Here is a 12,080-nt window from a genome sequence, read left to right as displayed (position 1 = left end):
TCACGCCTGCTCCGCGCCACTGGGTGCGGCAGCGACGAGACCAGCATCAGCGCCCTACGGCGCCGACGTGGGCGACTTGTTGCCAGTGTTCTTCGGCACCCCGTCTTCTGCGTTGTCCATCTCATCCCCAACAGTGGCCTGGGCCTGGGGTGTACTTGCCTGGTCGGCAGCGACGGGGCACATGCAGAGCGCACACGAGAGGGCATGGCCGCTCGCCGCAGCCTTCGCGTTGTACGCCTTGCGCACACTCTCAGCAAACCGCTTCGTGTCCTCGCAGTTGGCGACCAGGGCAGACATGTCACCGTCTTCCTCCGTCACTTGCTGCAACGGGGTGTCGTAAGCGTCCTTCTCGGTCGTGCGGATGCGCGCCGTGTACGTGAGGTCCTGGAAAGCGCGGATGACGTCCAGCTTCTTACGCGCCATGTCGCGGGCCTCGATCGCCTGCCGCACCTCCCCCAGCGAGTACTCCTCGGCGGTAGGCACGGAAACGTTGGTGCCGGCCAGGGCCTCCATCACCTTCTCCCGCTTGGCGGCGTTGTACATCTCGACATTGGCGATTGTGAAGTGTACGCTCCCGTCGAGGTAGCTGACGTAGCCGCTGCCAGAGGAGGCGAGCATCATACGGGTACCCTGGGTAAAGCCCCTGACGGCGCTGTTGATTTCCTCCTGCGTGCGGAGCATAGCTACGAGGATGGCACTCTGTTCATCGGTGCCGTCCCCCCCGTCGCTATCCTCGTCGCTGTCGTCCATATAGCGCTTGCGATCGTCATTTGATTGGGCCGCGGCATCCTGGATGCTGGCCCTCTCCTCGACTTCTTCCGCCTCTTCCGCCTCCAGACGCCGGCGCTCCATCTCCTCGGCAAGGGCGACCTCCTCAGCCTCCTTGCGCATGCGCTCTTCTTCTTCACGACGCTGCTTCTCCATGCGACGGCGCTCGATGGCCTCCTGCTCAGCGCGCAGCTCCTCCTCGGGGATGAGGCCGAGGTCACGCTTGACACGGTAGAGGCGCTCCTTCAGCTCCATAGTCACTTGCTGGCGATGCATGTAGTTGTAGTTATTCGCCGGTCCGTTATCGGAGCGCAGGAGGGCCGTATCGCATTCCACCGACTCGATGCCATCGTACCCCATCCAGTTGTACCGTTGCTTCGTGATGAGGGCGGTCATGGTTGCGCGGAGGTGGGAGGGGGGAGAGAGAGAGGGGGGGGGGCGGGGTGCTGTCCTTGACCTTGGGGCGTACCTACGTATGTACGTGTATGTGTGTGTTCGAGAGAGAGGGAGAAGAAAACGGAAACGCTTGCGTGATCTGATGTGTGGTGAGGGATTCACCAGGGGAGGGGGAGGGGGAGAGGGCGAGGGGAGAAGGAAGACTGCTGAGTCGACACGTGGGCGTACGCCAGAGATGCAGCAATGGACAATAGAAGGGGGTGGGAGCGCGGTGCACGGCATGGCAGATCACATGAGCAGCAGGGAGCGCCACAGGGATGCGCTGTGTGTGTGTGTGTGTGTGAAAGAAAGGGAGAGAGGGAGGCGTGTGAGGAAACACCGATCTCGGCGATTCACACGCGTCTCTCCCTCCGTGGATGGGGACCAGGTGCTGCTGCTGCTGCTGGTGATGCTCTTCATGGTGGAACAGTGGCCCTCGAGCTCGCGTGAAGAGCAGTAAAGGGGAGGGGGGAGACTCTGCACCCACCTATTTCACAACACAACCGAGAGTAGCTTGCTTAGACACACACACACACACACATGAGCGTGCGCGCGACTCTCGAGACGCCGTCGCGTACGTCCGCCTCACAGCGCTATCAGCTCTATCATTCGAGAGGGGGAGAGGGGGGGGAGAGTGGGGCATCACCGGGCGGCAGTGGCGGTGGCGGGTCTCGTTGGGGGAGGGAAGAGGAGGAAGGGAAAGGGCAGAAAAAGAAACGAGAGACAGGAAGGTCACAACACCAGAACAACAGAAAGCGACCGAAACAACAACAGGCACGCCCACCAGCATCCTTTCGGCTGGTCACCCTGCCATCATCACGGCTGACGTGCACCTACCCCCACATGCCTAATACAGACACACATACACGTACACGTACACACACCGAACAACAAAAAAAAATCGTCCGTCGCTGACGTTGAGGCGCGTGGTGGTGATTGGTGGTGCCCACGGTGGTCGCACCATTTCACCAGCTTCGCGTCAAAGCCGCGATCGTTGTCCGTCCATCCATGCCCCCTGTTGGAATGCCGGGTTAACATCACACATGTAAACTTGTCTATGGCGAAAAGGAAAAGAGAATAAAAAAGCAAAAGAAAGTGGTGCGACGAGAGAGAGGGGGGAGGGAGGGAGGGTGCATGGGTGATTGGGTGAAGCAGTGCTCAACTCCCTGCCCCCGATGGTTTCCCCCTCCCCCCTCCTCGTGTGTGTGTGTGTGCGGAGAAACACGCATGCCACGACGTGAACGTGCTTGCGTGTTCCTGTCGTGCGGTGTCATCTAATGCGCTTCGCTGTGGGCGGGGGAGGGGGAGACGCAGCGCGCCGGAGAAAAAACGAAGCCAAAAAGGGAAACAAGAAATCCGACATCGAGGCAAATGTAAAAAGAACAGGAGAGAGAAGGGAGAGCGACACGGAAAGGGGGAGGACCGGGGCATCCACCTGCATGCTTTTTGTCTTCGCGCGATTCGATGGATCGAGAGCGTCATCCACGTGTACCCCAACCACACATACACACACACACGAGGAGGGATGCCCACACAACTGGCGGAGGAGAGGGAGGAGACGCACGGAAGGGAAGGGGAAACATTGCGCGAGCGAGCTGCAGCGTGCGGCCCCGGTCACGTCAACCAGTAAAGCATTGAGTAGCCAAACACTAAGCAGAAACGCAACAAAGGGACGGTGTCTAGCGCACGCTACGGCAAAAGAGAGGGGGGGGGGGAGGAGCGCACCCGCGACGACCTAACTGGGCAACGCTCTCACATGGCGGTATCAGCACCATCGTCGGCCGCGACCTTCACACCGATACATGTGCACAGGCTGACTCGCCGACTTTCAATTTCCAGTCATCGTTGCTGGCGCCGGGTGATAGATGGGTGAGCGAGGCTGACTGATGTCCCACCGCGGTCGCACCGGACTCGAGTTAAGGTCCGTTCGCCACGGCGGCGACACTGTGCGCTGCTGCGGGTGCCCCCCTGTTGCGCTGTTGTGGCGTCGCTGTTGCGGCTGTACTAGTTCACGAGCGGCACACGAGGATGCCGTCACGAACGCCCCGGTGTTGCCGCCCACAGCCACTGCTCCGGGGGTGTGAAGAAGCACGTGAATGCGCTGCTGCTGTTGGTGGTGCGCGTGCTGCGCTTGACGCCGATGGTACTGAGCAGCCTCGTACTCGTCCACGATCCGCAGCTGCTGCAGGCGTTTCTCGAGCTCTGCAAGCGTCGGCACACGGCGATCCACGAACGGGGCAGCATAGGAGGTTTGAGCTGGTATGTGCGACTGTGGTGGCGCGTACAGGTGCTGCTGCAGCTGTTGCTGAGGAGGCTGAGACTGCGTCTCACTTGTCGCACCGGAGGACGTGAAGTACGGGTAGTAGGAGTCACTGTGGGACGAGCGCTGGTGCTGGTGCTGGTGCGACAAGGAATCATGCGGTTGCGATGGTGCGTCGACGTAATAGAGGCCCGCCTTGCTCTGATCATGGCTCGACTCAGGGTGGTTGCGCTCTGCTTCGGCCACAACGCCTCTGACGCCGCCGCTACGGAGGTAGATGTCATGGGCAGCTGGGGTGGCGGTGGCGCTCCACTCCTGTGGTCGCTGCTGCGGCTGCTGCTGCATCCAGGGGTTGTTCGACTCCACCTTGTGTACGTCCTCGTACACGACCGCAGCGCCGGACTCATCCACCACAACCATGGGAGAGAGGGACTTGATGTAGGACTTAATGGACTTCGTCATGGAGGCTACCGTGTCGTTAGCATGGACATGCGGCCGCTGCGGCTGCTTCGATGGCGGGTGGGACGGCGTCTTCCTCGGTCCATCTCTTGCGCCGCTGACCTTTGGGGCTTGCTCGTACGGGCTGGGGGACGTGTGCCGCTGGCGGCGCTGCGCCCCAAAGCCACGACAGGGGCTGACGCTCTTGCGACTATTACGTGCGCAGTTCATTTCGTGGGCGTGAAGCGGAGAGAGTTTGCGGGACTGATGCTGGCGATGCGCCGACTGCCAACCATTGCGGTTCTGCGACGTGAGTAGCATACCATACGGTAAGGTCCTCCGCTGCTGCTTCCTCGGCGGCGGCGGCGGCACCAACTGGCTTGGCACAAAGTTCCGCGGCGTCGGAGGCTTCGGCCGGCGCGGCTCCGCAGCGTCGCCGCCGTCGCCGAGCGACACGAAAAATGCCGGGAATGTCTTCTTTCGCTCCGTCTTGGGCTCCTCAAGAACCGCCGCCGCCGCCGCCGCGCCGCCATCCGGGGTCGACCCAGCATCCCCGTGTGTAGTCGTACCGCCCTGCTTCTCCGGTGCGCTACCGGGCAGACTTGCGTCTGCTGCCGCCGATCCGGCTACAGCTGCAGCTACGGTCGCGTTCGGCAAGGTAAGGTTTTCAGCCGCCGCTGGCTGCTTCGCCTCCACATTTGCGCGGTCCTCATGGTCCCGCGTCGACGCAGGCGGATGCCGCTGCACTTGCGCATCCGGTGTGCCATTCACAGCTGCCGCTGCGGGTGCCGTTGCCTCAGCCATGGCGCCGCCCTCAGCGTCACGAAGAGCCATGACCTCACGTGCTTCTTCCTGCTGCGACGGAGGCAGTGCCGAGGGTGGTGGCGGTGACTGGGTTAGCCCTGCAGGCAAAGCATGAGGCATGGCGACGACACTGAAAGCCGCCGCTCGGCTCGCGGGCGGAGACAGTTCATGTGCTGCCAAAGCCTCTGCTGCCACGACTGCCGTCCCCTGCTGTCGCTGCGCCTCGGGCACAGTGATAGGTGCTGCAAAGTCAGCGGCAGTCGTAGCGCTCCCCAGCGCAGCCGTCGCGGCACGAACCGAGTAACCGAATGGAGCATAGGGCTGCGGCTGGCCGAATGGCTGCACATACGGGTCCAGCGGTGGCCGCATCGTATGGGGTCTCTCGCTGTCGGCGTAGAATGGCAGCTGGTGGGGCGGCAACTGATGCGGCTGCGGCGTTGGGTGTGAGTACGCGTAGGGGTACGCCGCTGCGGCTGGATGGTAGCCTGGCGAATATATTGGCTGCTGTGGCGGTGCCGCCGGCCCCGCCATCGTGAAGGCTTGGTAACCAGTAGGGTAGTGTGGCTGCGCTTGTGGTAGCTGTTGCTGCCGCTCACGCTGCTCCGGTACCCGGTACGCCGACGGGGATATCATGGGCGGTGGCGACATGCTTGTGAGCGGTGACGTGCCCACGTCGAGCCGGACTGCCGGCTCATCTGCAAAGTGCGCAGCATCGTGGGTTCGAGCGCTGGCTGTTGAGGAAGCAAAGGAAGTCTGCACCTGCTGCTCTCCGCGAAGACGCTGTTGCTGCTGCTGAGGCGGCGGGGGCGACGGCACCTTGCCAGCTCCGACGGCGGTGGCCGCCTTGCCGCTCTCGTAGGTCTTGCGCCGCGTAAATTCACGCAGCTGCGCGCGGTGGTGCGCGGTGCAGCACAGCTTCCGCGCTGAGCCGGGCGGTAACCCGCAGTGCCTGCAGATCATCTCGCCGCAACGCCAGCATGGGGAGGTGGTGTCTGTGCGGTAGCAGCGTGGACACATGCGGCTTGGCTCCGGAAGTGCGCCGATGCCGCCACCACAATCCACGTTAGAGTCTGCACCTGCGGGCTGATGCTGTTGCTGTGGCACCGCCTCTGCTGCGGCGCGTGTGGTGCTACGGCGAGGCGGCGGCGAGTATTCCATCGCCGCCGGCGCTGGCGGGAGCGGCTCTGGCTCGTTGTAGGCGTGCGCCACGGAAGGGACTGCCGCGGTGACGCCGACGGTCTGAAGAAGCGGCTGTCGAGGAAGAGGCTGAGGGGCTCCAGTGGCGTACCGCTGTTGCTGCTGAAAGGCGACGTGCGAGTAGGCGTGCGCACCGACCCCGAGATGCATGCGCTGTGCGTAGCTGAACTCGCCGTCCTCGGCAGCCCACGCCTCGCGGGCCTGATGCACCACACGAGGTGCGAAGAGAACTCGAGACGCCGAGCTGTATGGCGCAAAGGATGCCAGGCGCTGCTGCTGCTGCTGCGGGACGGCGGCGTAATCGCACCCGTTGCGCCCGTAACGCTGGTGCGCCGCCCCGAGTGCGGCCGCCGAGGGCCGGTAGCTGTTGTCGAAGTACACAGACGACGTGCTGGGCAACGTGTTGCTGCTTACCGAGCGGGCTGCGGCGACAGGGGCTGCGGTTGACAGTGGTGCGCCTGCCGGTGACAGGTGTAATGCAGGCGAGGACGAGCTGCGCGTCCACGGGCTTTCGCTCACCTCTTGTGCGTAGTCGCCTCGAGAGGAGCGAGCCGACTGCAGGCGCTCCTCTGACATGCGCGAGGCCGCGATGCGGCTGTCGCGCTCGTCGCCGCGCACCGGCTGGCGGTGCCGGGTCCGCTGCTGCGGTTGCTGGGACCATGCCCACCGGCGCTGGTGCCGCGCCTCGCTCTCGTCCACTTCACTCGCAGCGTAAGAGGACTCGATGACCGCGACGTCGCGTTCGGCACGCAGGCGATCGCTTTGGCGGCGGTGATAGCGGCGCTCGCTGAGCTCGACGTTCTGCTCGGCGCGATCCTGCAGTGTTTGGGTCCGTTGCTGCGCCTCGACGATTTCCTGCACGGCAGAGCGGATGGCGGCGCGAATGATATCCGCCGGGTCCATCGCGGCAAGGCTGGTGGCGCCGGCAGCGGACGCGGAGGACGACGGCACGGCAGCTCCGCTGCGCCCGAGGCCCGGTGCGACTGCCGGAGAGAGAGGTGTGTGCTGTGAGCTGATAATCACCCTTGGGGGTGTCGTGTCAGATGGGGCGAAGGATGCTGCCGTCCCTGCTGCTGGTGCCCTTGCGGCAACGTGCGGCGTCGGTGACTGCGCCGACGGCTGACGGCGCATCGCCGAGGATGTGCGGGACGAGGACGGAACCAGCGGCGGGGTTTGCAGGGGAGTGTGCACAGACGCTTGCGCTGCCACAGATCCCGCCGTGTGGGTGGCGTGGGCGGAGGAGACTGCGACGAGGCTTGGCGCCCTATGGCTGCTGCTGCTTGTTGGCCGTCTCTGCCCTGGTACCACCGCTCTGAATGGGGTCGCGTACCGCGATGATTGAGCGCTCGAGTCGAACGCACGCAGGCTGTCCCGTGCACTACGCACGCGCTGCGCCGCGGACTGCACCTCCGCCTCCCGCGCTTGCTGCCTCCGCTCCATTTCCCCCAGCCGCTCCTGCGCCTCCGCTGTGGTCCGTGCAGCTTCCTCGCGCGCCAGTCGCACCGCCTCTGCGGCGCGCGCCTCGATTTCGGCAAGGCGACGGACCGCTTCCTCCTTTTCACGCTCCTGCTCAGCTAGCCGCAGGAGGTGTTCCGCGCGGCACCGTTCTTGCCACTCTTCGTCGCGGCGCTGGGCTTCGCGGGCCGCACGGGCGGCGTCCGCGGCTGCCATCTCCGCCGCGTCTGCGCGCGCGCGACGCACCTCCTCCTGTGCCCGCTGCTGCGCCTCGTCCAACTGACGCTGCGCAGCCTGCAGCTTCGCCTCTAAGACCGCTCGCTGCTCTTCCTCAGCGAGGGCCTGCATGACTGCCGCGTGCTCAGCACGGCGGACCGCCTCATCGCGCAAGTCGGCAAGCTGCGCCTGCAGCAGCTGCTCTGCCGCATCGCGTGCTTCGTGGATGCGCTGCTCGGCCCGCTGCTCGGCTTCCCGTACGAGGCGCTGCGACTCAGCGTGCGCCGCTTGGCGCTCCTGTTCCGCTTGCGCACGGATGGCCGCCTCCTCCGCAACACGCCGCTCAGCTTCCCGCAGGCGTTCCAAGGCGACCTGCAGCTCAGCGGCGTACGAAGCTTCGCGCGCGCGCAGCTCCGCCAGCTCCTTCGCCGTAATGAGCGGAGTGCGGAGCTGCGGCGGCGTCGCCGCTCCGGCCATATCAGCGGCGGCGGCGTCGGCACCGTCTCCGTCCTCTTCAATCATCAGCGGAAAAGCGGCATCCGTCTGCCGCTGCTGCACTCGACGGTGCGTCTGTGCAGCAATCATCGTTGGCGCCTCGGACAACACAGAGGAGCCACCAGGCTCGTCTGCAACGGCAGCCGCGTGCTGCGCCAACACCTCCTTGCGCCGAATCGACGCCAGTGCTTGCAGGAACATGAGGTGCGCCGTTCGCCGCTCCTCCCTCTCCACCTCACGCAGCATCGCGCGGCCGCCGACCTCCTCCACATCCAACTCATCGAGTTCCCACTGAAAGCGCTGGCGGAGTGCTGCCTCTCGGCGCGCCGCCGCCTTTTTAAAAAATTCGGCCTCCTGCTGCCGCTCGCCCTCCGCAAGCGCCTGCCGCTGCACCGCGTGGTGGCTCCGCAGGAGACTGCGCGTTGCAGCCTCGTACTCGATAAATGAGGCTCGACCGTGCGCCTCTTCGTGAACAAGCTCTGCCGTGTCTTCACGGAGCTGCAGCTGAAGCCGCTCCAAACGCAGCTCTTCGTACTCTCGCTGCACGCGGTCGCCCTCCTCGGTCGCCGCCAGCACACGGTCAACGCGGGCACCGGAGAGCAGCCAAGACCACGCGTTAGCCTCCGCCTCCTCCACTTCGTCTCGGTTGAGGCCTTCTTCCGCGGCCAACTGCGCCTGCTGCCGCTCCTGCTGGAGCCTGTGCTCCGCTGCCGCACGGACCAGCCGCTGCGCCACCAGCTCATGCGGCAACGCCGCTGTTAGCCACTCATCAGCGCCGCGTTCGTAGTGTTCACGCACGGCCGCCTCAGACTGCTCCAGCGCCTCTCGCGCAAGTTCCTCGCGGTCTTGCAGAGCCTGACAAGCAAAAGCCGCCCGCTCCTCGTGCTGCTGGCGTTGGCGCACCACCTCCTCTTCCTGTCGCTGCTGTTGCCGCTTCTGCTCGGCTGCTTCTTCGGCTGCTTCACGTTGCAACTGCCGCTGCCGTGCCCTTTCCTGCCCTTCTGCGAGAGCCCTGGCCTCTTCCGCAGTTCGAATTACTTCGGCATGCGCTTCGGCCTCCGCCGCTGCACGAGCGGCTTCGGCTTCTTCCTTGGCTTTGGCCTCCGCCTCCGCCTCCGCCTCCGCCTCCGCCGCTCTGGCCGCGATGACTTTGCCGCCATCGTCGACCTGCTCGCCTGCCGAGACCCGGCCTTGGCGGGCGGCGTTTATGGGCGAGAGCGTGTTCTCGGCCGAGCCCGAGCCTGCGACGGACTTCGCGGCACTGGAGAGAGCATCGCCAGGAGTGCCGGCAGCGGTCGCCTGACCACCCTTCTCTACCCTCGCGTCTAGTTCGCCAGCCATGTTTTCATGCGGCTGTGGTCGCAGCTCTGAGGCGCCGTTGACAGAGGTGCGACGTCGCCGACGACTTGTACTGTTACTGCGGGTGGCCGACTTGTGCCCAGATGCCCGCTGCGACAGCTCGTCGTCGGAGGTGACGCTGACCTGGTCGGAGAAGTCGACCAAGGAGATGGATCCGGTGTTATCGTGATGCGGGTGCTGGTTCTGCAGTGTTGGCTGCTGTTGCTGGGGCAGGATGGGTGTTGAATCAAACTCCAGCACCAGGCCTCGGCGCGCACGAATGGCCGTGTCCTCCTCCTCCATCCGCTGCATCAGGGCGGCCCGCTCGTGCGCCTCGAGGTCTCGAACGACGCCGCGCTCCTCAGCCTCGGTGTTCTCGCAGTCGTCCAGTAGCTGATGCGGTCGCGCGAGCTCCTCGGCGGGGTCGGTGGGCGGCGGCAGCACGCCAGTTGTCTGCGACTTGTCCGCAGATGCCGCCATGGCTACCTTGACTTCATCCTCCCTCTGCCGCGGCGGCACCGACGTCTTCGAAGCAGACGCCAAGGCCGATGCACCCTTCTCTGCCTTCACATCCTCTTCGGCCGTTGCTGCAGCGGCCGCATCCGCGGCTGCTGCTGCGGGTAGCACTGGTTTAGGGTCCCGGTCCTTGTCGCCAGTAGCGGCAGGGGCATGTGTCTCTTCCTCCTCTACCGTGTGCAGCACCAGCGGAGGGGGCACCGGGTACTCCTCCTTCGGTTCCAGGATTGTGTATGGGAGCTTCGGCACCGGCTGCGAGCGCGAGCGGTCCTTTGCTTTCTTGAAGCCTTCGTTGGTGGCGGTGCCCGAGGCGGCGGAGGCAGATGGCGGAGGGGGCGCCACCTTCGGCGGGGGCGCGGCTGTGATAGCGTACAGGCCTACTGCCTTCTCTGCCTTAGCCGCGGCTTCAGCGGAGCGGAGCTGCTGCTGCTGCTGCTGCTCGCGAGTCCGTCGACGCCGTGCTTCCACTGGGTCGAGCGGGAGCGCGTCAACGGCCTCCTGGGTTAAGGGCGACGACGCCCTGCGCTGATCGTGCTGCTCACCGGCTCTGTCGCCTTCTGATGGGACCGCCACTGCGCTGCTCGCGATGCTGACGCCGTCTCCAGGCACGATGGATGTCGTTGGATTGGCCGGAAACTGAACCGAGCTGGCGCGCCGCTTCAAGGTCCCGCTCTTACCCTTTAGAGCACTGCGGTGTGGCGTCGTGCCAGTGCGGGTGCGGCGAGACCGGGTGGACGACACGCCGTCGTCGATGGATACGCGGTCTACATCGGCGTCGGTGGCCGCTGCGGCGCTGCGCGTGCGCCGCCGACCCGACTGCGCCAGTCGAGAGACGCAGTGGCACTTGGGGCAGAAGATGCGTCGGCCAGCATTGTCGCAGTGGACGAGCGCGCACGGCTGGCATGCGTAGTGGCGGCAGTCGACGAGAGAGAAGAAGGGGAAGAGCGGCGCATGCGGGTCGGAGGCGGAGGGGGTGGCGCGGCGGAGGCAGAACACGCAGATATCCTTATCTGACGTGCTCTGCTCCGGCAGCCGCGTGGAGTTGATGGAGATGTTCTCTGACTGCAGCCCCGCCATCCTTTTCGATGCTCAAACACGGGCACACAGGGTTAGACCTATACACGTGAAACGTGCCAGAAGCAAAGAAGAAACCGGAAAAAGACCCGAAGTGCGCTGCCCAGCGCGTGCGCGTGATGCAATGCTACCGGATGCGGTGCCAGGGAGAATAAAAGGGCGAGGAAGGGTGGTGGTGGTTGTGGTGGTGGGGGGGGGAGCGGCAGTCGATGTCGGGTGGCAGTTCTGGCCTACAATGCCAAGACGGCCAGTCAGCACACCCGCGCTCTCCCGCGAGAACGTTGCGTATTTCTTTTTGGCCGAATGCTCTCTGCTCTGCTTGTTGTTGTCGTCGTCGTCGCGACGCGTGAAAGACAAAAGGCGGGGCACTGCGGTGCGATGAGGGTTGAGGCGCAGTGCTTGCTTGATTGGGCCCGCAGGACACACACGCGCCAATAAATCGAAATGTGCGTGGACGCGAGTCTGCGCAGGTCTATCTCTCTATAGAGGTCTCCGTCTCTCCCTCTGCGCACTTGTGTGGCTATTATTTTTCTGTGTGCACAGGAAGGCACCCGCGCCTGTGCGTGTGTGTGCGTGAGGACGGGATGCAGGCAAGGGGAGGGGGGAGGGGTGAGGAGGGTGCAGCGACAGATGACCAGTGACACAATGAAAGAAACGGGAAGCTGGCGAATAAAGGCGTCGACGATGTCTTCAGCTCACGTCTGCGGTCCTTTCGGTGACTGCGCTACGGTGGTGATGCACTCTCATTCATGGAGAGGCGCAGGCACCGACCGCACACACGCACACACACACACACACGAGAAAATATACATAACCGACAAGGGAGGAGCTCCCCCCCGTGTGCGACGTGTGCCGCCCGCGACAGGACAGCGACGTCGCGCGACGCGAGTCCACAGAAAGAGCGAGAGAGAGAAGGTAGATGAGGCAGAAGGAGTGGAAGGCATGCAGAGGTGCTCCCTCACAAGAGTGATCATCGTCGTCTTGGCTTCACGCGCGCATATGTTGGTGCTGGCGCCACCCCCCGCCCTCCTCTCCCCCGTTGCATCGGTAGGTACATTCAAATCCGGTACGGGCGTAGGTAGAC

At 64.5% G+C, this 12,080-nt stretch overlaps 2 protein-coding genes across 2 annotated transcripts; both read right to left on the bottom strand.

Annotated features, from left to right (window-relative positions):
• Positions 1–54: 54 nt before the first annotated feature.
• LMXM_19_1160 (conserved hypothetical protein) lies at positions 55–1,164 on the bottom strand (the record flags this gene model as incomplete). Its single annotated transcript, XM_003874243.1, has 1 exon — positions 55–1,164. The coding sequence occupies one exon, from the start codon at positions 1,162–1,164 to the stop codon at positions 55–57; it is 1,110 nt and encodes a 369-aa protein (XP_003874292.1).
• A 1,867-nt stretch (positions 1,165–3,031) lies between these two features.
• Positions 3,032–10,999, bottom strand: LMXM_19_1150 (conserved hypothetical protein; the record flags this gene model as incomplete). The annotated part of the gene is made up of 1 exon (XM_003874242.1): positions 3,032–10,999. One exon carries the CDS (start codon positions 10,997–10,999, stop codon positions 3,032–3,034), a length of 7,968 nt encoding a protein of 2,655 aa, XP_003874291.1.
• Positions 11,000–12,080: the final 1,081 nt, after the last annotated feature.

Source organism: Leishmania mexicana, chromosome 19 (genome assembly GCF_000234665.1).
Source record: "Leishmania mexicana MHOM/GT/2001/U1103 complete genome, chromosome 19".
NCBI classification, from domain to species: domain Eukaryota; phylum Euglenozoa; class Kinetoplastea; order Trypanosomatida; family Trypanosomatidae; genus Leishmania; species Leishmania mexicana.
The sequence above is the reverse complement of the archived record's forward strand: the minus strand, read 5'-3'. Positions and strand labels throughout refer to the sequence as shown.